General features: G+C 44.9%; 2 protein-coding genes across 3 annotated transcripts in view; both read right to left on the bottom strand.

Moving 5' to 3' along the window:
• Positions 1-24,251, bottom strand: part of SEC63 (SEC63 homolog, protein translocation regulator) — a 564,354-nt gene that overhangs the window by 439,610 nt on the left and 100,493 nt on the right. The gene's annotated exons all lie outside the window — the stretch shown is intronic.
• Positions 1-24,251, bottom strand: part of SCML4 (Scm polycomb group protein like 4) — a 43,286-nt gene that overhangs the window by 8,713 nt on the left and 10,322 nt on the right. The window contains exons 3-5 of the mRNA XM_009093153.4: positions 23,371-23,571; positions 19,886-20,080; positions 4,129-4,401 (exon numbers count right to left, since the gene is read on the bottom strand). Of these exons, the coding sequence (XP_009091401.3) occupies positions 4,129-4,401; positions 19,886-20,080; positions 23,371-23,571 (669 nt within the window). The remainder of the gene's footprint in view (positions 1-4,128; positions 4,402-19,885; positions 20,081-23,370; positions 23,572-24,251) is intronic.

The following is a 24,251-nucleotide window of genomic DNA, read 5'->3' as shown; positions in this document are numbered from 1 at the left end:
GGCACCTCCTGCCTGGTGTCCTCCGCCTCGCAACGCATCACAGCAGAGTCCCTGTCCCAGCAGCGTGGCAGCCGCTCCCGCTGGCAGCACCCTGCCAGGATGCAGCTTCGCAGGTGCTCCTCCGCCCGCTGCAGGAGCAGCCAGCATCCACCTGCACGACACGTGGATATCCAATATTTATCCGGGCTTTTCTTGCTTTGCCTCTCCTTTGTGGGTGAAACAAAAAGGCGGCTCGCTGGAAGCATTGAAACTTTCAGACCTAAATGTCCTCAAAAATTAGCAGGCAGGCTGTATTTGCTGAATACAGTGCTGAGGCTCACAATGCCATCAGCAGCTCCTTTGCCTTGGGGCGGTGCTGGATCTGCCCCTCCATGAGCTGCTTGCAGCATTATTCTGGAAAAAGAGAAATTTCAACTCCCCTGCCCCCAGATGTTTTCAGAAAATACACATAAGCAGGACTGCCCCTTTAACAAAGACCCTCAGGTGATAATAATTAACTGCTAATACTGGATAATAAAATCTCCATAAAAATAACAAGCTACAGGGCAAGGTTATGGTTATTATATTGTGGTTGAACACACAATTCTTCATACTTGGGATATAGGCTTTGTCTGTTATGTAAGCAGGCTTGGAAAGGTTTATTACGTCCTTGACCATTCCTTCCCTAATTTAAAAGTTCAATTTGGCAAATGATGACAGGAAAGTGCATGTTTATCTGTTTGCAGCCCCAACTGGCTTTCTGAAATGATATTTTTTGTTTACATCTTTTTTTTCAGAATTTTTTAGCATAATCAAGGAGAATTAGGCACCAAGCTTCCGATCGCATTAATGAGAGCTTTGAGGTTTAATCTCATCCATTCCGCTTGAAAGACATGTTCTGCTATGCACTGAGATGTGTTTTATGATTATGGCTTTCTCCATGATATTTGCCCACCATGATAAATAAGGCAAGCTATTTTTCAAAACTATCCATAAATAAACAGGATTGGTTTGAGGTTTCAGAGATAAATTCTTCCTCTTTTTAATGAGCCCGTCTCTGCCTCATAAGTATACAAACTGAAGAGGATAAGAACAGAGACTGACATGCTCCACTTACTCTTCTTTGCTTGCTTATGATTCAGCAACATTTAAATTATGCCTAGAAGGAAGAAAAACACATGCACAGATTGTTAGGGACCTTGGCATGTAGGCAAACCCTACACCCTACCTCTAACCTATCACCCACGGTAGACCCTAATCTACAATGGGTAATACCAGGACTAATAAATGCCTAAAAATTAGGAAAACCCCAACAACATAAATGAATCCAAAACCATTTTAATGGTGGTCTCTGCATACATTTCTGTTTTAGGAAGCCTTTACTGTTGAGCTGGCCAACTGACCCAGAGACCTCAGAGGAACTAGGCTATGCAAGTGTCAAATGATTGTCACGTAAAAACTACTAAGCTGTGTTGGGATGAATTCTGTTAACCCCAGGTAGTAAATGTAGCAGTTTCAAGTCACTTGTGACTGCTTCAGGGGCACTCATGTCATGGATGCCTGGTTCAAAAGCAATCTCTCCCTCTTTGTTCCTCAAAATGCTTTTAATGGTTTTAAGCCAGAGAAATACAGGAACCTGGAAAGCCTATTGCATGACTACTCAGTGACTTTTTTGTTGATTCAGTTCTGGAAAAAAACATGAGCCATATTTCAGCCTTCCACTTAGTAAAGACTGCAGATTTTGTGTGAAGTCGTGAAAAGAGAGATGGAGGTGTCTCCTGAATTTTAGCTTCCTGCTCGGCACTACGTGGAGGTTTCACAAAACATTGGCCAAGACTGGGAAACAGTGACATTCACAGTCTGAAACAAAAAGGGAAAGCAATGTAGCTGAACAAGCTTAAGAAGCTTTGATTTTAAGCTTCAGTCCCTTGAACATAGTTTCTGTCCCCTGATACCAGGGGTTTTCTCCACACAACACACATTCTTATGCACAGAAGTTCTGTGTATTCTGAAAATTCACAAAATATTCAGTAAGCCACCAAGTGATCCAGAGAAAAAATATCTGTGAAGGGTTATTATGTATGAATCTACCACCTCTGGTTGAGGAAGTCTTTGAGCCACAAATTTCTGAGGGCAGAGAGGGATGCACCACCATCTCTGCATTTGTCCCTTTCCTTGGGGCACGCTGCTGTTTCCTGCTGGAGACAAGATGTGTGGCTAGACAGACCTTTGCTCTGAACTGCCCTGGCTCTTCATATGTGCTACAAAGAGACAATGACTGATCCTAAAGAGACAGTGACTGATCCCAAAGAGAATGATCAAGATTTTTAAGGCAAGTAAGTATCAACATTGTTGAATCTTGGCTCCACAGAGCTGCCAACTATAAAGCTTGGTGAAAGGGTCCCAGTTCTGCTAGGAGGCTCTAAGGAAGTGGTGGGAGAGGGGTAAATGAATCCTCTGCACAGTGAGCCTCTTGTCCTTCCAGCCCCTGATTATGCCAGTCTGAGAGGCACTGAACAAGATCTGAAAGAAAATGGCTTTTCATTTCTTTTTCTTTGTAACTAAAACCACCAGTTCCTAGTGAAAAACTTTTACAGGCTGGTTGCAGTGTATTTCTATACTATCCACTTTGCTTTGAGTAAAGTTAACTCTGTAAGTAAAGAATGAGATAATTATGAGAACCAAACACTTATCAGTGGTCTCTATAATGGATTAACACAGGGCTAAACCAGGGAAGCAAGTGTGTAAAAATAATAGCAAAGTCAGCGATAGCTTTGGGTGGGTATTGAATATCTAAGAAGGCAAACTTAGATAAACAAATAAATACAGGGGTAAATACTTGTAATACATCTTTTGGAAGAATAATGTTCTAAAATATTAAATAGTGAAAGTTCAGGAACAAGAAATAATACAGATGTTGGGGAGGTGAGGAATGTGAAAGAATTAAGTAAAGATTAAGCAAAGGATACTAGAAAGAGGCTCTGGAATGGCTTCCAAGCAAGAATATGCAGAATCAATGAAAGCTTCCAAGGGAAATGCAAGGGCAAAAAGACAGTGTAATGAGATAATGGTAGACAAAGGGGCTAGGGGTACCAGTAATCTTCTGCAAATATATCAAGATTTTAAAAAAATAGTACTAGAGTGGCAGTAGATTCCATTAATAAATGAGGAAGGGAAAAAAATTAATGACTTTAAAATGGCTGAGACATTTGACTCCTTTGTTAGATCTGTCACCAGAATGAAAAATGCATACATGAAGTTTGAATAATTGGTAAGGGGTGAAGACAGTGTTGGCATCACTACTGAGAAAGACCTGTTGACTGAGAATTTGGAAAATGCAAACAAAGTTAATTGAAGCTCAGTGAAAGATAACCCATCTGATGAACCTGGGTAATTTCAAGAGGAAAAAAAGGCATGGCCACTAGGAACTGTAGTGGATGAGTAGAGCAACTGCCCCAGCAAATGGTAACTGAACTAAAATACAAAGAAAGAGAAGAAGAATCATTGAATGCCATGGTTTCCCCGGCATTTCTTGAATTTGCAGATAAACTTTTCATGACTTTGCTTCCTGAAGAATAAAAGAGCCTTAAGCCATGAGCTGAGTGATTTTTAAAAACATATGTTTTGTTGAGGAGCCTTTTTCAAGCAAAATCCGGCTTAGTGTGAAATTAAAGGGGCAGAATGGGCACAGAGCTAAGAAGCAAAACCTCTGGCTAAATGCTTTAAGGTAGGCACTAATATTTGGGTTGGCTCTGCATCACATCTTGTACACAGCTGGTGTCACACAAATAACAGGAACCTGCCTGTAGGCAGTATAAATTTTTGGGAGGAGTGCTTTATATATTAATGTCTATATGTCTGAGCTGATAATAACAGGTGTGATTGCCACACAATTATGTGTAATGCATATGTTTACATAACAACAGCATTAGAAAACCTCCACCTCTTTACTTAATGGTGAACAGACTGATTCTGTGTTTACACAGGTTATTATTTCCCCATCTAAATGGAAGCAGGAGTTGTCTGGATGGATTCCATCACAGAACCACCTTACTAATTTTCTTGGGAATTTGGGAATGAGTTAAGACTGCAGCACAGAGCCAGCACAGCAGCACACATTGCTAAATGGGAGGTGAGGTGTTACATTACCACTTCTTTGGTGGTTTCCTTCAGGATAGGCCCCATTCCTGGTTGGGCTGGAGGTCTGATGCCGCAGGCCAGTGGCTGAGGACCCCCCTGAAGACATGTGGGCAGCACGATGGCTGCAGGAGGAGGAGGAGCCTCCAGCAGGGTGTCCATCTGCAGGGCTCTGGCGCACGGTGTACACGGAGCCCGTGGAGCCCAAGGCAGCATCGGCAGGATCCATGCTGTACTGCTTCCTGCTTGGAGCATCGGCCAGGTACTCCTCAGGTATAACTGTCTCTGCTCAGGAAGCCCAGACACAAACATCAGTAAAACAGAAACTTTTTTTATCAACCCCTTGAAACAAAAATTATTTTTTATCCAAAATTCCCCTTTTTTTTTTTTTTTGTGACAAAGTATAGCTCCATTATCAACTTTCTGTACGGACAGCTGGCCCCAGAAGAGGTCTTTGCTGAGGATTAATAAACAGTGAAGGGAAACACAACCATTCAAAGTCAGTGAAGTCACAAGAGGGAAGCCATGGCCTGATATGAATCATCAGCTTGCCACATTATTTTCTGTAAAATCCTGGCCCGCTTAGCCCAGGTCCAGTTGGACTCATGGTGCTCCTCAAATACACCAAGACTAGAGGATTGAAAGGAAGGACACAGGGGAAGACAACAGGACAGGCAGTTTGTTAGTTTCAAAATGCCTGGCAGCCAGTAGGAAGGAGTGAAGGAAATAAAGCAAAGCATTCTGGCTGCAATTACCAAAATTAATCAGAAGCATCCTCAGCTGCAGACATCCATCAGGCCCAGTATCCCACAAGGATACAGGCTTGATGACTGATGATTACACCCAAGGTTTTTCATGGACAGCTATGTGTTATGTGTGAGTCACTTGGACCTGACTCAGGCTCAAATGTGCCAACATCACAGATAACTGCAAACCATTGCTAGGATGGTTCCTGTCCTCTCCATTGCAATTTTCACTCTATGTAGGAGCTAAATACCTTGCTTTTCAGATTCCTGGAAATAAACCAAATTTTGCACTCCAAGACCTGCTTTGGAGACTTACACTTCCCTGTGCTTAGGGGTCTAACACACAGGCATGAGGCAGATTTTTCTCCACGTTTTGCAGCATGCAGGTATTTTTTGCCATTTCCCCCTCACATTTAGGCTCAGGTTTGTCACTGACACTTCCACGCCTGTGTCACTGTCTTCCTCCTTCAGTTTCATCATATCTATGTCTTTCCCATTTGCCTGGTTTTGTCTCCACAGAAGATGGCCACAGATCTTCCTCCTCCTTTTTCCCACTACCATTCTCCCTACAAACCAGCCCTCCTGTCATCTAGCCCTAGTATCACTACTGGGATACAAGCAGAGCCTTTGGAAACCTCTGCTGGCAACCTGCACTTTAGAGATTCCCACTGCCACTGGGTGTTAACACCTGGCAGGCAGGGAGCCCTTAGATTAGAGAAGTGCCTTCCATTGCCCCATGATATTTTTCTGAGCTGTTGAAAAGGCCATTTTCCTCATCATGAGTATTCTTCCTCCAGAGACACCTGAGCAGGGTGAAATTTCCCCCATGGTGTCACAATCAGCTTCCTGGCCTGAGCAACACTCTCTTCCTGATGTGTTATGCAGCCTTATTGAGTAACAAGAAGAATTTGTGCTGTAATTTCTGCCATAAGACACAAACTCCATTGCTAATAGATGTTGAGGCTCTATATAACAGAGTATTCCTTTTAATTTACATTTTCACTCTTTTCATTAAAAAACCCCAAAACATTACTTGGCAGCTGTCTACCATAGTTAATGTTAAACCAACATGATTTATCTCAACAACTCAAATACTCAGGAGTTGTGCCATGCCATCGTCTTGGCTTGTGTGTCAGGCCACAGCACAGATTTCTGTTACATTGTTCTTTATTGACTCTTTTAAAATTTTTTCCCATTCAGGGCCAAGGCTGGACTCACCATAAGGCAAACACCAAATCTGAAGAAAAGCTGCAAATGTGAAATTTCCTTGATTTTGGGCATTTGCCTTTGCAACTGCGAGTAACTTTCTTTTAGGGAGGCTTTTTTCCCTTAGATGATTTGGATTCTTACAGCATGCATTCAGGTGTCCTGCTGCTTTCTGCCAGGAATTTCTGAGCTTGATTCTCATACAAATACAGATAGGGTGTAATCCAACTGAATTCAAGGGAGTTCAGATAACGTAACACATAAGAGAAATGGGAATCAGACACTCTGAACCTTTCCCCCTAACCTCCAACAGATGCCAAAATTATATAGTGACTGAGCTAAATACCTTGCTTTTCTAACTCCTCCCAATAAACCAAAGAAAATCCAATCAAGCCTCCTCATTCAAAGGAATTTAATTACTGTGTAGAACACTTGCTATAAAAGCCTCTTATGCATAAAGAAGATGGCTCTTTCTGCAGCATCCTGCCTGCACTGCATGGAATAATTATGCCTCTTGTGAATCATTACCTCTTTATTCCAGGAAAAGAATGCTCTTTTAATATGATTACAATATGAAGAAGACATAGACTATCAAAACAACAAACAGCACATTAAAAGAGTCCTGCTAAATAAACAGCATATAGATTTTATTGCCATGGATGTAAATTACTCCAAAATTTTTGAGCAGACACCAGGGATTTCTTGACGGATGTCAGACTGTCTCAACAATCTGTGTGAAATAAGACATGTACAGATATAATCTCCCTGTAGAAGGACACCCATGAATTGTGTGCAAAACTACAACAAGGAGCCAATCTCTGTCAGATCTGTTCCTAACTTTTCTTGATCTAGATCAATTTATTCCACATCTCTGCTCTGGGCTCCAGAATGGGAGTGATGATGCCTATTGCCACGGAACAAGCCAGAGCCTCCATTCATTACTGTGTGAAACATCCCCCAGTGGAAGGTGCTCTGGGAATTTGAAAAGTCATACGAATGTCTTCATGGGACCAAGGGGAGCAGGGATCATCTCAAGTGGCCCACTGCCCAAAAACCAAAAAGCCCTGTGGAAGCTTTTGTGTTCCTATTTTTCCAGCTCTCTGTTAGTTTGCACCACAGAGAAGCTGCATGGCTTGAGGTTCCATTCATCAATGGAACCTCAAGCCATGCAGCTTGAGGTTCCATTGATGTGCATAAAAAAATCTGCATTTTGTAACTGCCAGAAAGCTTTGTAAAGTCATCACAGCCATCACAGCTTCTAATCCCACTTTGGCCAATTAGGAAAAAAAATCACTTTTTTTGAGACAATAGAAGAAAATATAAGTCTCTATTGGGGTCAAAAATGCAGCAGTTCATAAATCTGTAGCTTAGCCCTTCTGTATTCTGACTCACTTTCATATTTAATTTTGTAGGTAGTCAGTCTCACATATTAGTGAGAAACTAGTACACTAGGCTTTGAAGCAGGATTTATGAAAAAGCTGCTTCAAGGTTTTGCTCTGAGCACAGCAATCTCTGTTATAACTGCTCACCATCCTGAGATGCTTAAGACATTCTGGCAGTTTTCCTTTCCATGAATGGTCCACAGGCAGCTGGATGGAAAAGCCCAAGGCTGTTATGCCCAGCACACCTTAAAATGCAATGAAGGAGATAAAAAAGCAACAGTTGCCTTCCCAATTAAAAAATGTGCATTTCTTTAGCTGAGCTTCTTAGCAGTCTGTAAGATTCCTAGCCAAAATCCTGAAGATCTGTCAGCTGAGAGTTAAAAGAGCCTAAGAATCTGCAGTTAACATCCCACCTCTGCTGCAAACCTCTGGAGCAACCTTGGTCAGGTTATCTGTCATCTCTAGACCTCAGTTCTCCATTAGGATGAAGGAAAACACTTGTTTTGTCTCTCATTTCCGTAAAATGTTGTGTTCTTTGCCCCAGCAGTACTCATTTACCACTGGGGAGTGCCACGTGGATGCACGCTGCATGTGTGACTGCAGAACACAAACACAGGGCCTTTGGTAGCATCTGGGAATAGAGACACTCCAGAAAGACAAAAAAATTGACTCTCATTGCACATCAGGAAAGCAAATGAAAATCAATTTCAAGTCAAGCAGGAAATGAAGAATAGTATATACACAGGAAAGATGATCTCTAGCTGACCTTTTCCTGAGCAGATCTAATCTCTTACTTTTTCTTCCACATCTTAAAAAAAGCCCAAACTTAGTTTGTTAGACTCTCTCCTACAGGCAAAATCTCTTTGTACACTCCAGAGACACTCTATTCTGCCTTCTCTGCTCCCAGGCCAAACATGTCTTGCACCACTTTCCTCACCTGCTGCTGCTCCCACATCACTGCTCATGTTACATCTTTCTCTCCCTTTACCTCTCTCAGCCTCCATTCCCTCTTATACCCCCTCCATGCTTCTCCCTCTGTTCTTCCCTGTCACCGTTTCCTACTTCTCTTCTGCCATATTACCACTATCTTGACTTTGTTCTAACACTGCTTGCCTGCACCTGCATCACTCTTTTCCCATTTTGCCAGTTATTTCCCTATCTCTCTTTTCTATTTTCCCTCCTCCCACACATATGATTTTCATAGCCATTTTCTCCCCAGGCTGTTCCCCTTCCAGCCATCTCACACTTTCATTGATCCAGATTCCCCTTTCCTGGTACTCCCATGCCTTTTCCTGGGTTCATCCCCAGATTGCTGCTTGGACAGCAGAGCCCAAGGTCAGGGCAGTGAAGTGGGACCCGAGTCCCCTTTTCCAGCTAACATATCCTGCACATAGGATATGCACATCCCAGGCCATATCCTGCACAGCCATGAAGTGGCTGCATCTGGGTGAAGGCTGCCTGGGGCACTGCTGGAAACCCACACTCCCTGCTCTGAGCATGCTGGACACTGATCCCCAAGCCAGGGAGGTCCCTTTTTACACACCAGTACTTTCCCAGGACAACTGCCCTTCCTTCTAGAACAATACTTTAATGTCATTTCATAACCTTTTACTTTACCACCTGCAATGCTCAATCATTTGTATTTACTTTAATTAAATTCCCCATTAACTTCTTTTCCTCACAGTCAATATAGATTTATTTCTGTCTTTCTTTTCTCTGCCCCCACTATTCCTTTTTTGTGTCATCTCCTATTCCTCATATCATTTAGTGATGGGCTTTGCCCTCTGACCCTTCCCTGTACCTTTTAAAGTGCTACCATATATTGTCTATAATGGGTTGACCAGATGTGAACTCCATATTTTAAGCAGCATGATATCATAGCTTCCTCAGACCTCTCCTTTCTCATAGCCAGGGACAGCCTTTTTTCATCTCCCAGTCATTTTGAGAGGAGCCAGCCACAGTGTCAAAATCCCGTCGAGAGGCTCCTTCTTTGTATGGCTTTATCTTTGCCAGTATTTTATAGTTCCTGAGCCTGGCTCCTGCTCCCTGCACAAGGATGGCATTTGCCCTATCAGGGAGGTGGAGGAGTGGGAGGAGGGGGGAGGGGACGGGTTTAAGCAGCCGCTTAGAAACTTGCATCTCAACCTTCGTGGAAGGAAAACTAGAGGTGGGGAAACACAGCAAGCAAATGCTGAAATGCAGGAGGAAAACCTTCAGATGAGTTTAACCATCAGTTCAGTCTAGTGTAAGCCAGAGAGGGAGAGAGCAGAAAGGTATAAACAGTATTTAAGACTGGGAAAGATATGCCTTGGCTCTGAACTGCTATCTTCTGTTTTAAACATCAACTCTTAAGAGATTTTAAAAGAATTTTTTCTGTTCCTTCCAAACAGCCTCACACATTTCAATCCAGTCAGGAATGTACCACGGCCCTTATCGTCCCTGCAGCTTGAGCCTGCATGCATCTATCTACAGATAAGAGTCTCCTGTGATAGATTAAGACTTTCCAGCTCTGGCTGCTGTGATTTACTCTGGGATTACAGCACCAAGCCATTCCTTTTAGCTCCGTTGCTCATCCAGACACGCAGCACAATGAAAATATGATGTCACTCCTTAGCAGATGTTTCTGTACTGTGTCAGCACCACTCTCTGGTGCCTGCATCTGCCCCCTACACAGCTGGGCAAGGACCAGGCCTTTTCCACACCAACCCGTGGCTGGACAAGGAAAACATTATGGGGAGTGACATCTGGTTTGTGGCAGCCGAGCTGAGCTGCTTGCTGCCGGCCAGGGCGGGGTGGCATGGAGACACATCCCCAGGGAGCCACAGCATCCCTGAGGCTGCTGCAGAGAGACAGGGAGAGAGCAGGCAGCCAGGGCTGTCACGCCTGTGGTTTTTAGTCTAGGGGAGAACATTTGCATGGGTTACAGGAACACACAGTTGCATCCACAGGGGAAAAAAGGGGGGGTTAGTAGTCAGTCAGAACAGGAAAATGTAAATATGCCTCATTCACTTGTGAATGCAGATATTATGAACATGGAAACTATGGTCACACTGTGGAGATAAAACCTGAAATGAATTCTCCAGGGTTTAGTCTGAGACTTTTCTGCACCATGTATCATCTAGCTGTGTCCTAGCTGCTAAAAAATATTTTGCAGTAACTGAAATGCTGAGTCCCCCAAGGAGAAGCTGCCCGTCAGTTAATATCAAGAATCTAAATTTTTTTAGAGAATTTTCCAAAATCCAATGTTGTCCTGATGAGGTCTTCAGCATAAGCAATTTTTTTTTCATTATTTAAACGATTTCCCTTGAGTGTTTGCAGCCCAGACAACAGCCACATTGTGCTTAATGCAGTAGAACTAGGGAATGAAACCAGCTGGGAACAGATAAACATGGTTTTATTGTCCAAACTGAATAAAAAGGTAGAGTAAATTCTAATGCTAGCTGCTGACAAATATATTAGATTTAATAATAAAAGGTGCTCGTGTGAATAAATAACCCATTGAGGAATTTTTTCCATTTTCAAAGTGCTTGGGGAGGATTGAGTAAATGTATTTTGTTACAATAGAGAGGTTTTAGTCCTATGTTACAGCACAGGCAAATTGTTTAGGCACACGCACGAGTGCAGGCAAAGGGATTTCAATGACACAGGGATCTAGGCTGTATTAAAAGTCTTCCTTTGGTCTCTTCCACCTGATTTCAGACCTGCTCCTCCTCTCTCTTCCCTCTTCCCTTGCCTTTATGCTATACCAAAGTGTAGATCATGAAAAGAAGATTTATCAGCGTTGTATGGTTTTGTGTCTCAGCGCAGCAATGGTTCTGTGATGGCAGAGGGAGATGGGAGAGGCTGCGATCGATCTTTTCTGTTTCCAGCTTCTAGCAGTAGCTGGAGGGGTTTTTCTGTCAAGGTAGTTTATAATGCACTCTGTATCCCTATAAATCAGCATTGATAGAAGTCACAAAAAAGCTGTATACAGAATAGACTAGATGAAAATGACTGTGTTATTTGAAAATTTCAAGGTATTATATACTGGAATTCTCTGCAGATGAAGTACTTAGTGCATCTCTGTTTTGCTACCACCATGATGAATGTCCCTTAATCATATTGCTTAGTACTGGCTTAAAATATTTAACATAATTTTTTTTACTGTTTGAAAAACAAATAATTTGGGATACAAGAAGTGAGATGTGTACAGCAAAATGCAGTGACTGCAAAATAAGCTGTGTTTGCTCATTAATAAATATAATATTCTCATCTAGAAGTTGGGTAGAATAGTACATGTAAAACATGAGCCTGTGCACGTGTTTGTGTGCAGGTGTAAGATCTTTTATAATGTCTTTGTTCCATTTCTCCCTGCCCAGTGCTGTGACTCTGCTGAACTTTCTGACATTTCTTCTGCCATATAAGTACACCATATATGAGCCCTGAAGTCTTAGTTCCCCTTCACAAAACCTTTCTTTTCCAGTCTTCTTTGCTTCTGCTTCTGATGTCTCTGGCTGACCTAAATCCCAGCAGCTAGGAGCTCGCCAATTCCCCTTTGCTGAACATTTTTATCCCCTCCTCTTTCCATGCTCCAACAGAGCCAGTTTCCTCCCACATCCCTGTTCTGCACTGTGCCATGCTGCTGGGGAGCTGGCCTTGCCCTGAGTCTCCATCCTAGGGGGGATTGGGTCCCCCTCCTGGGAGCTCATCCCCAGCCTCACTGCACTTTCCTTAAATCCAGCTTCTATTATGAAGATCATCAAGCCACTGCCACCTTTTTGTTTAAGTCGTTTCTGTAACCTTTTCATGTTTCCATGAAGAAATCCAGCATAAGGAACCTGATTCCCTTCCCCAAGCCACTATTTGCAGCCTATTTTCAGTCAGAGGGTGTAATTCTCTTGCCCATCACCAGCTGCTGGTGATGCAACTCCTTGCCTTGCACCCTTACCTTGCTCACTGCTGTCCATGGCCAGCACAAACACCAAACTGCATGTCACCACCAACAATTTGCTTCTGGCACTCTCTTAATTGCTTTAATCCCCTGCTTTGCACTCATTTTGCCAACAGATTAATGTTCTTCAGGCAGATGCTGCGTGTTACTACTTTCCTAGAGGCATTTTGATGTACTCTCTATAATTACTGCAATCAAATAAATCCTAAGGAACTAGGGAGCCTTGTTGATTAAAAAGTGGCCAAGATTTTTCAAGAAAAAACAGTGGATGATTTCCATGGAAATGCCACTGTGTGTGGGTTTCCATTTGTTTTGTAGTGAACTGGGAAAGGATGGAAAGAAACAGAAGGTAGATAAAGACAGATAAGGGAGGGATGGCGATAAAAGGCTAAAAAAGAGAGCAGCATGAGGAATGTGAAAAACTGAAGAACATCCAAGCAAAAATCAGCAATGTCCTGTGGAAAAAAGTCTGAATCTTGTTTGAAACCTGTCATATTGAAGCAGCCTAAATACCAGATTCCCTTTCCCCACTCTCAGCTGTCTTTGCTTCCTGCCATGGAGGTGCAACCCCAGGCCTTGCCATAGGCACCACATACCAGGCAGTCCCAGAAGCAAGGGTCCTCTCATCCAGATTCACAAGCAGAAGTTCCCTTTTTTTTCCAAAACCTCTCTTGTTTCACTTAATAAGTGCTGGATTTTGAGGTTCACCTTTTTTCACACTCGTATTTTTGAAAACCAGGTGAGTCATATTGATTTATGCTTGCAGCACTTGCAGAGATTTCCCATCCCCAGTTCTGGCTTGTGGCCTGCTCATCTGACTGCTTGAAATACTGGTATATTGGATCACAGGTATTTAGATCAATATTTTAAAAGTTTAGGAATGAAAATTCCTGTTTCAATTTTAATTTAAGCTATTTAAAATAAAAGCCTGGACTACTAACTCCTAAAGGAATCATATAGCTCTAGGGAAAAGGTCTTAACCAGTTAAAACAAAGTTAAAGCTAAACCTGGAGCTAAAACAGAGTAACAATCACATCATTTACCTGACTATGGCTCTGAAAGTGTCTGTGCTTCCTCCACATGACTGCTTGTAAAGCTTGAATTAAATGCATATATCCAGGGGTATTCTGTACTGTAGTGGATATGATCTCATCCATCATGCTTCATGCATTTATGCCCATCATTTCATCTACTTTCCTTATGCATACCCTTTGATATGGAGAAATAAAGCATCCTTAAATTCTATTTCATAGCCTGGCTCTCTTTTCTAACCTCCATGGCTGCAGCCCAGGCAATATCCAGCGCTGCTGGTGTCTGTGCCACGGCACTGAGCACATCTTGGGCTGAAGGACAAAAAGGCCTTTGGGCTTTTCCTCTCTCACTACTGAGAGCAGAGTGCCTACCCCCCAGGGGTAGCTTTTCAAAAGGGATGAACTTCCCTGCAGCCCCAAGTCAGTGAAGGTAAAACAGCCCAGCAGAATGTGGGAAGGAGGATAGGATTTCCCTGGGGCTGGCTGCTAAGAGATGTCTGCTTACAGCTTCATTGCTTAGCATCCACAAAGAGATACAGTTCCATAAACTTAAAGGAAAAGAAAGAGAGTCTTCACTTGTGAGTTAGCAAATAAGAATCTCAAAACTTAAAGGTCAGAAAGTTCAATTTATCCAATTCTGCCAATTCAATAGAGTCCAGGCAAAATACATCACAGCTGAATTTTCTCTCTTCCATCCATCTCTTATTTTTCTTCCTGCCAGGATTTGCTCCTTAGTGCACATTTTATTAATTTCTTCTAATCTAGCCTGAAAGGATCTGAATGCTAAAGCCTCTGCTACCACCCTCATGAAACCCCTCCACAGGAGCACTGACTGACTCTTCTTTCAGCCTCCTCCCTTTACTTCCTATCCTTTGCACCATCCTAAACTGTTCCTGTCCCTCCTCTGGGCTGCAGCATGCAGCTCCAGCTGCCTCTTCTTCAGCTCTGCCACAGAGTTACCAGCCTGGACACCTTGTTTTAGGAAGCCAGTCCTTGGGATGGTGCTCCAGCTGCAAGCAGAACCTCAGCATAGGGGTCCTTGGTTGGATGCTTCGCCCTTTGGCCAGCTGTGTCAGGTAGGGAGGGGAAGGGAGGGAGGGAAGGAAGGGAAGGGAAGAAGGGAAGGGAAGGGAAGGGAAGGGAAGGGAAGGGAAGGGAAGGGAAGGGAAGGGAAGGGAAGGGAAGGGAAGGGAAGGGAAGGGAAGGGAGGGAAGGGAAGGGAAGGGAAGGGAAGGGAAGGGAAGGGAAGGGAAGGGAAGGGAAGGGAAGGGAAGGGAAGGGAAGGGAAGGGAAGGGAAGGGAAGGGAAGGGAAGGGAAGGGAAGGGAAGGGAAGGGAAGGGAAGGGAAGGGAAGGGAAGGGAAGGGAAGGGAAGGGAAGGGAAGGAAGGGAAGGGAAGGGAAGGGAAGGGAAGGGAAGGGAAGGGAAGGGAAGGGAAGGGAAGGGAAGGGAAGGGAAGGGAAGGGAAGGGAAGGAGGAAGGGAAGGGAAGGGAAGGGAAGGGAAGGGAAGGGAAGGGAAGGGAAGGGAAGGGAGGGAAGGGAAGGGAAGGGAAGGGAAGGGAAGGGAAGGGAAGGGAAGGGAAGGGAAGGGAAGGGAAGGGAAGGGAAGGGAAGGGAAGGGAAGGGAAGGGAAGGGAAGGGAAGGGAAGGGAAGGGAAGGAAGGGAAGGGAAGGGAAGGGAAGGGAAGGGAAGGGAAGGGAAGGGAAGGGAAGGGAAGGGAAGGGAAGGGAAGGGAAGGGAAGGGAAGGGAAGGGAAGGGAAGGGAAGGGAAGGGAAGGGAAGGGAAGGGAAGGGAAGGGAAGGGAAGGGAAGGGAAGGGAAGGGAAGGGAAGGGAAGGGAAGGGAAGGGAAGGGAAGGGAAGGGAAGGAAGGAAGGAAGGAAGGAAGGAAGGAAGGAAGGAAGGAAGGAAGGAAGGAAGGAAGGAAGGAAGGAAGGAAGGAAGGAAGGAAGGAAGGAAGGAGGAAGGAGGAAGGAAGGAAGGAAGGAAGGCTATCCCAGCCTTTCTCAACTGTACTGCAGGTTCTGCCATCAATCCAAAAGCCCTAAAGACCATATAAACTTTTTATATTATACTTTGTTGTGGCTGGATGTCTCTGCTCCCTCTTTAAGAGTCACCTTAATGTTTTATTTATTGTTTAAAGGATAATGATCGTGGTAGAGGAATATATGAGGCAATAAATGGCCTTTGCAGGTAATTAAATGCTGAGGAGCACTGAAGCTATTGATAGTCATAAAAGCCATTTATTCTGAGTGTGCTGAGAAGCCAGGAGTGCTGTTCCTCATAGCATGCAACAAGACAAGATTAAACAAGCCATGGTACTAGAAAGGGGAAAGACAGCATTTTTCTTACTCTCTCAGGGCTTGAAACTTCTGAGCTGCTGTTTATTTGGTGCTTGCAACAGAAAATATTGATTGTAATAATATGTAGTTTTCTATCATATTATTCTTTTTTTCCCTAGCTGTTTTAGAAGGGCTTTGCACATGTTGGCAAGAATTATTGCCCTCCTTTGACACATACTCAAATAAAGGCACAGCAAGGAAGAGTGCCCACATAGTCAATAGGAAAGTCTCTTACAAAAATCCAGTTCCCAGGCCAGTGTCTTGCCTACTTAGTCACACTCCTATTGTGCATTGCTATTGTGCTTGTCATACCAGCTTTTCGAGGGCTTGTGGATAGGAAGAGCCCACCTTCTACAGACAGAGGCACTAGCATCCTGCTGTGCTTCTGCTCCATGTTGATCCCTACTTCCAGCCAGTGCCACGAGAGAAGCTGTTCTCCTGCAGATAGTGGCAGGCAACTCCTTATGGTTCCAAGTTTGACTTGGCCATGGGGAGAACAGCAAGGCTGGGGACCTTATTCACAGACTTTTCCATCTTCCCCTGTGATAAAAACAATACAGGGTGGCCACCAAAGTTCTTGCATGAAGTTTTGCTGCAGCCACATGCAGCCGTGCTCTATGTGGAGACATCAACTGCCTAACAAAATACCCAAAACCCAAGGTTTGGGACAGAAAGAGCAAGGAAAGGATTGACTGAAAGGGAAAGCTTATCAAACAATGCTTCCCACATAAAAGAAAAACTTCTCCCATTTCTGTGCCCACCATCAGGTTAGCCAGAAGTTTTTTAGTTTCCTCTAAAGAATAATCTAATATCTCATAGGTGCATGTCAACAGTGTGTAGGTGTCCTAGAAATGAACCTTTCACATGCTCCCATCCAAACCTCCATCAGCTGAGCATGAGACAAATGGTGAAATCTGAACACAGAGTGGGGGCACTTTACAGGATCTCTGTTGGCTTCCCATCATTTAGTCCTTGTCCCACCTCACAGGGTTTTCTGCACAGGTCATCATTTAAGCTCAAACTGTTCTGCTGCTCCCACAGACAATTTTGGCGTGCAGGTCCAGAGGCGCTTTGAACCCAGGTGCTGTGGTGACAGGTAACATCTCAGGATTTGCTGTAATGCAGACCAGAAGCTGGGCATTTCCCAGGAGACCTGGGAGTCATCCCACAGCTGCTCCCCACAAATCACTCTCATGAGCCAGAAGGTCCCTTCACAGCTGAGAAGGAGCCCTGGGGAATGTCCCATGTGAGGCATGAGACAGATGAGGGACCTTGGCAAGGCAGGCAGAGCGTGGGGCTCAGGTGCAGGGAGAGTAAAGCACAGCCAGCAGAGGCCAGCTCTAGGCACAGCCTGATGAGTGTGCACTTCCTAGGCATGTAAAACACAGTTGTAAGTGATACATGCATATGTCAACAAATCCCACCTGGCCTGTACACAGCCATTAGCATCTGGCAGCTTGCTGTGAGCACAGGTGAATTATGGCTTAGGGGCATGTGCTTTGGGGCAAGGTTAAGAGGTGACTCCTGTGTGGGGTAAGTGGATTAATATGACTGGACACGATGCTGGCTTCTCCTCTCCCTTCTGACGGTGTAAATCAAGGGTAACTGCACCAAAGTCAATACCTGGATTAGATTCATGGGTGCAAAGGGGCTGAAAAGCACATGATTTTAAAAGAAAGGACATCTCGATTACAAGATGGGGAACAGAAACAATGAAAAATGTGGCTGCTTTCCGTGGCTTCCTGTGGTGTTTTTTATGGCCCTGCTCCTTCCATGAGAGTTTTATTCCAACAGGAGCCCTCACAGACCCATCTGCAGCAGAGCTCCTACTTGTCACTGGCCCTCCTTGTCACTGCCCTGTGGGGAAGCCCTGTCCCTGCTCTGTGCAGCAGAGGAACCCCCAGGCTGATCTTGCTGCAGAGAAACACTGGCTCCTGCGGGGGGGGTGGAAGGAGATTTAGACAATGCAGCATTAAACATAGCCTCAGTGCCTTAATCCAACCTGCCTTGAACACTTCCAGCAATGCAGCACCCACAGCTTCTCCAGGCAACCTGTGTCAGTCCCTCACCACTCTCACAGTGAAGAATTTCTTCCTCATGGTTAATTTAAACCTACCTGACTAGCCCAGGCTGCCCAGCCCATGCTGCTTCTGGGGGGCTATTGGTTGCACACACACACACACCCCTCCCCACATGGGAAACCCAGGAAAGAAGCTTTGCCTACACCCACATCCCTTGTCTAGTCTGAGGGAAAAATAATGTTTTGCCCATCCTCAGTGTCTGCGGAGATCCAGTGAGGATGATGTCAGGGACATCTCCACTGGAATTTTGTGGGGATGGAGATGCTCAGAGTTACACTCTGAGCATCTCCATTCCCACAAAACTCAGCATCCCCACAAAATTCAGTTTTTACAGCAACTGTAAAAACTCTGGTTGTGGAATTGCCTTCTCTCACACACAGCCCTGCCGTGAGAAAGTAAATGCAAATGTACATGCAAATTAAAATGCAAATGCAAACGCAAATGCCAGGCCTCCTGGGCTGCTCTCCTCGGTGCTACAGAAATCCCTTGACCTCTCAGAAGCATTCAGCTTGCTGCAAATGTCCTAGTGGAGAGGAAAGAAAATACTGCTTTTCAGTCCAGTCTCCTGCCTTTCTTCCCCTATGTGTAAGAGTGGCAGTTGGATTTCTTTGTACAAAAAGATAATTTCTGCACCCTGTGCACCTCTCCCATTTTGGTAAGCAAAGCACACACTGAGGGTATCCTTGGTGAACAAGTGATTCAAAAATTATGATTGTGGACACTAAAACATCCTTCTGTCATATGCCAGCATGTATCTGCCATTAAATTGAATGCATGAGAGACAGTGTCCTCCCCAAACACCCACAGTGTTGTTAATAAAAGAAAAGGAAAAATTATTTAAGTCAGGAGGAAGACTGCAGGTGAAATGAAGGCTCACGCCCAAAATTTAGAAGAAAATAGAAGACAAGTTGACATTCACATCTTCCTTTTTTTTTCTAAACTATTTTTTGCAATGCCACAGTAAGGCCCCAGGGCAGCTTTCCAGCCTCTGATTGCAGATGGGGCTGCAGGCATGTCCCAGCTCCGTGGAGGCTGTGTGGGGCCAGCACCCTGTCCCAGAATACAAACGAGAAGGAAGTTCAGAACCACCATCCATCTGGGAGCTCAGTGCTGCTCAGGGCAGCTGCCCCTAGGACCACCACCATCCTTGGATGCATCTGCCTCATGCCACTGCTCCTCCAGGCTTTGTCCCACATGGTCAAGCACTGAGACAGGGACCTTGCTGGTCCCAGAGGGTTTTAAGCCAGGAGAAACATCCCTGCAAGTAGCAAAGCCAACCACTTAGCAGTCCCAGCTCATTTAGGTTTGTACTCATGGGTGGAGGTGGCAGATTGGGATCCAGGCTGTCTATGCTACAGCTAATAATGTGTACCTTGGATTTGGGCTACGGTAATGTGCTGGCCCGAAATTTCTCTGCTGGGGCACCTCAACACAGTGGTTCTCGCCCAAACTGAACCTCCTCTGTAGCCACTGGGAAAATACCACAAGAAAGCTCGCCGCCTCCCTCTGGAAGTGGGTCCCAGAGAGGCCTGCAGTTCCCTATCATACACAGCACAGCACTATCACAGTCATATTTTCTGGAAAATCCCTTTGCCCAGGATTTTGCTCCTGTGAAGCTGAGAAGCCTCAGAGAAAAAGGAAAACAATAATTATCTGATTTGCTTCTCATGTGTTTTGCTCCTTTGGAATGTGTTTGGAGATTGTTTACCAACAGGTAGTTGTTTTATTGGTTTCATGAGAATTGTTTTGACTTATTGGCCAATCAGGGTCAAGCTGTGTCAGGACTCTGGAGAAAGAGCCATGAGTTTTCATTATTATCTCTTAGCCTTCTCTAAGTATCCTTTCTGTATTGTTTAGTATAGTTTAGTTAGTATTCTTTTATATAATATAGTATCATAAAATAATAATAAATTAGCCTTCTAAGAACATGAAGTCAGATTCACCATTCCTCCCTGCCATGGAGCACCCCACAAATACAATACAGCACCAAAAAAAGGACAGCCATTTCTTGCTGGATTACATCTTGAGCCCAAGGAGACCAAGCAGCCTACCTGCCTCCATCCGTCTGCCTTCACAGCCCTCGGGGCTCTCGGTGCCGGCGCTGTGCTGCTGGAAGGGCTGGTTGCTGAAGAGATTGTCACACAGCAGGCTGCGACACAGCTTCTTCAGGAAACGCAGCACGTACCCAATGCTGTTCACTACCAGCAGGCTCTGGAGATGCTGCTTCCCCTCAAAAGAAGCTGAAACTGGAAAGCAAAACAGGAGCAATTCAATACCTGTGGATGCATGGCAGAAGGGGGAATGAGAGGAGGGGAAATAACTTTAATCAAGTATTTGCATGTCTTAAAATATTTTGCAAAATTACCCTACCTGAAGCAGACAACAAACTGGAAGAGCTTAAGGAGCTGAGTTTGTGTGACCCAGATCACCTTCCCCCTGGAGGGCTGAAAGATCCTGACTGGCATGGCCAGCAGTGCAAGGTTTTCTAATATATGCATGCACCTGAAAATTGTGTCCTGTGATTAGAAGGAGGCTATCATGATACCCTGGTCTAAGGAAGGGCAGAGAAAGTGATGTGCAGTGATCACAAGTAGTGATGGGTAGGCTCACTTCAGCAGTACCCAAGGTTATAAATGATAATGGGGAGATAAGAATTAAAGGCATGGTTGTGAAGGAATGAAAGGTACCAGGATTGTACTGAAGAGAGAGGTAACAGCTCCATCACTGATCTTTATTTACTCAGTTATCTGCATTTATAGGCAAGGGATTGTTGGCAGTTGTGGTCCATCCAGAATTCAGTAAAGTATGAGAAATCTTTCATTAAATTGGAAATGATTGCACAGGAGGGGTGGGTCAAGAAATGGCAACAGGGTCAGCTGGTGGGAGACCCCAAGTCCCAGAGAGAAACCAGCAGCAGTCTCTGCTGGCACAAAGAGATTTTGTGGATGCTGGAATCTGGCAGACATCATCAATGGAGAAGAGGCCTGGGAGATTGCACATAAAGTGTAGACTGATTTTGACTTTTGACTTAGTAAAATTGAGTGAAAAACAATCTGGAAAATAAACATATAAAATGTTTGTAAATCCATAACCCTTTGAAAAGGCTCTAAACAACCTGATGGGACAAGAAATCATAATGCAAGCTTACTGGTGCCCATAAAACATCAAGGTTACACAGTCATGAAAAACTCAGATATATTTCCAGAAGGTGTGGAACAAACCATTTCCAGGAGAGAAAATGGAGTGTTAAAGCCACTATACAAGGTTCTGGAGAAGCCTGAGATGGACTGATGGGCATTATTCTGGTTATACAGATTGAAGAGGGGGGAATCCACACTTGCAGAAGTGCACAGGAAGACTGTGTTGATGTTTGGGGAACAGAAATTTTCCCTCTGGCACTGCAGCCACCGCTGTCCTACTATGTGGGACTGTGGCAAGACACCTGCACTCATTTCACTGATGCAGTGATCTTCCTCACCTGAAAGGAGCCATGTATTTCAGCCTGGCAGGATGAGGGTGGCTCTCTTAGAAATACATCTAAGGCTAAAAACAGGGCAATTAAAATTCTTGTGTAAACCTGTCAAGGGGCATACTTAGCCAGAAATCAAAAAAAGGGCATAAAAGCCATGGGAGGGGTGGAGGGGTCAAAACCAGACCCACCAGGATCAGTTGTAGCAAGACACATTCAATTTCAACTGGTTTGTAGGGAGGACAGCGTGATAGGGCTGCCTGAAGTCTTACACCTGGAAGGTTCTTTCCCAGTCCTATAGTTTAGCTCCCATCACTACTAAGAAAAAATTGCAACATTAGACTTATAATTTTGGGGATAACTTCAGAGATTTCCTGTTGGCCTGAGCTGCTGAGAGGGATCATGCTCCACAGCTGGTGGAGCATCTGTGAGCCAAGCCATGGGAAGTTTGGAAAGCCCCTGACAAAACTCATCTGCACTGCTGGGAGCGAGGTGCAATTACAGAGCCATGCCATGACTAGGAGGCCATTCACCCCTCTTTCATGACTAGAAGAACCATGAAATTGGGAGAAATGTTGGCCAGGTGCTTTTAGTTCAGGTGAAACTGAAGCTGAGCCAGCTCAGAGGAGCTGAGACCAAGGATTTTGGCAGGCTTGGTGCATAATATGACTCTCCTGATTGTAATGAAAAATCATATATGCAGCACAGAACTAGGCAAGAAAGAAACTTTGCACTGAATTGATTCAGTCTTGTGTTTCTGTGAACAAGTCTGGATCATTCTCAGAGTATTTTTGGTGTCCCTTAGGGAAGGCACACCTGTGATCACAGAGAACTCGAGGAGAGGGAAGAAGCAAGATTTATATGCTGCACAGAGGGCCAGAGCTTGGGCTCCCACACAAGAAGGTCCCAGTGGCACAGCTGAGCATCTGCAGTCCCTGTGAAACTGATTGGACTTGCAATCCTTGGCTTTGTGTTCGTGCCTGACTCATCTGCAGCAGCTCATTGGAGAGTGCTGTTCCCATATTCCCATCATTGTTTCATTCCCACTGCATCCCCATATGCCAAAAGAATGTTGTGACACAAAACTCTTGCTGTGATAGAAGAAAAGTTCGCATTCACACTGAGAACCAGGCCAGGGGATTCATTGTAGGACATGGGAGGTTCATCAGGACACAGCAAGAAGTACCACTGCAGGAAGACAAGGAGCTGCTGGGAAGCTCCCCGTGGTCTTTGATTCTCTCAGACAGATTTGTGTAGACTGTGTGCAGTCCTGCTGCATGGGGAATTGCCGTGGGACTTTTGCAATTCCTGCAGCAGAGAGCAGGTTTGGCCCATGAACTGCAGGCAGGGAACACACCAAAAGCTAAACTCCATTAAAGTTGTCATTTTGTGAAATACAGAATCATTGAGTTATATAAAGGTTTTGGCTGGAAGGGACCTTTACAGGTCACTTAGTCCAACCCTCCTGCAATGACCAGGGACATTTTCAGCTAGCTCAGATTGCTCTAATACACATCCAACCTGACCTTGAATATATCTGAGTTTGGGGAATTTGAGTTTGGGACAACCTGTTCCAGAGTTCTGCCACCCTCATCACACGAGGCATGCATTCATATATCTGAATACACAACCAACCTTGAATATATCTGAGTTTGGGGAATCTGAGTTTGGGGCAACCTGTTCCAGAGTTCTGCCACCCTAATCACACGAGGCATGCATGTGTACTTGTGGTGGCAATGTGTGTCATGAAGTGGGCTGGCATTGCTGCCCATGCTTAAACAGCTGCTTGAAAGCATCTCTCAGCCCTGGCCTCAGATCTGTTCCAAAGAGTGGTAAGAGGCAGACTGGAGTGCACATTCCTCACCTGAATCACCAGTGCCATACCCCTTACCAAGATGCTTTCATCTGACACCGAGGTGATTCCTGCAGCAGCTCATTTTACAAAGGCATAACTGATATTCAAAGCTGGTTGCCATCCCACTGATGGGAATGGGACATCCAGAGCAGTCAGGATTAGGGAGCATGTTAAGACTTCAAGCACTTCCCTACTGTCCACAAACCCCTTACCTGACACCATCTCTCCTCCGTAGCCCTGCCTGAGGAGGGAGAAGACCACCTTTTGCTGGAGTGCACAGTCGATGCAGGCTTGCACTGCCTGCTGCAGGGCTGCTGACGGCCGCTCCGGGCCAAAGTGCTCCGGCAGCTGCTGCACCTTTTTTCTGTCAAGGTACGGCCCCAGGTTCGCTTGCTTGTTGACATAAATGCAGACTGTAGACATAAAATCCCAACAAGGTTATTACAAAACAGTCCTGGGAGCATCCTAGGAAGTACTAGCATTCTACATTTCTATTCATTCCCCAAGTTCTTCCTTCAGTGGTGAATTGTTGCCACTTGTGGTGGCAGAGCCAGACTTCCTTGTGCTAATGACCCGTTGCCAAAGCCAAGCTTAGGTCTAGCTCAGCGTCACAGGCTAAGATAAGCTGCACACATCTAAAAAATGCTCCTGTATATGCCTGGGGTCTGCTGTCTTGAGTCTAGCTTGTCCATGCAACTTGTGACCAGAAAAAAGTTCTGGGAGGGCAGAACAATGACTACCAGTGGTGACTCCACAGCAAGGAGGGAATGCCAGCCTGAGGTGTGTTTTCAGATTGTTTGGTTTTTTTTCCCTCTGTTTTTAGACTGGTTCATTGAGAGCTGCTATGAGAAGCACTGCTCTGAGATGACTTTTGGAAAGTATTTGGAGCCTTTCTCCTTCTAACCCAGCTGTAATTTCTGGAGGGTTCTGCTGCACAGCGCCATGGCAGAAATCTGGTCTTTGGGAGCTTGCTAACCCTCCATGTCCAACTCTACAAACTGCATCAAGATGAGGGAAACTGTACATAGCGTGCAGTGCTACATTTTGGGATAGCAACAACGTGCCTGTGCTGCTCAGGGGTCCCTGAGGGAGT

Source organism: Serinus canaria, chromosome 3 (assembly GCF_022539315.1).
Source record: "Serinus canaria isolate serCan28SL12 chromosome 3, serCan2020, whole genome shotgun sequence".
NCBI lineage: Eukaryota > Metazoa > Chordata > Aves > Passeriformes > Fringillidae > Serinus > Serinus canaria.
This window is presented reverse-complemented; position numbering and strand designations above follow the sequence as displayed.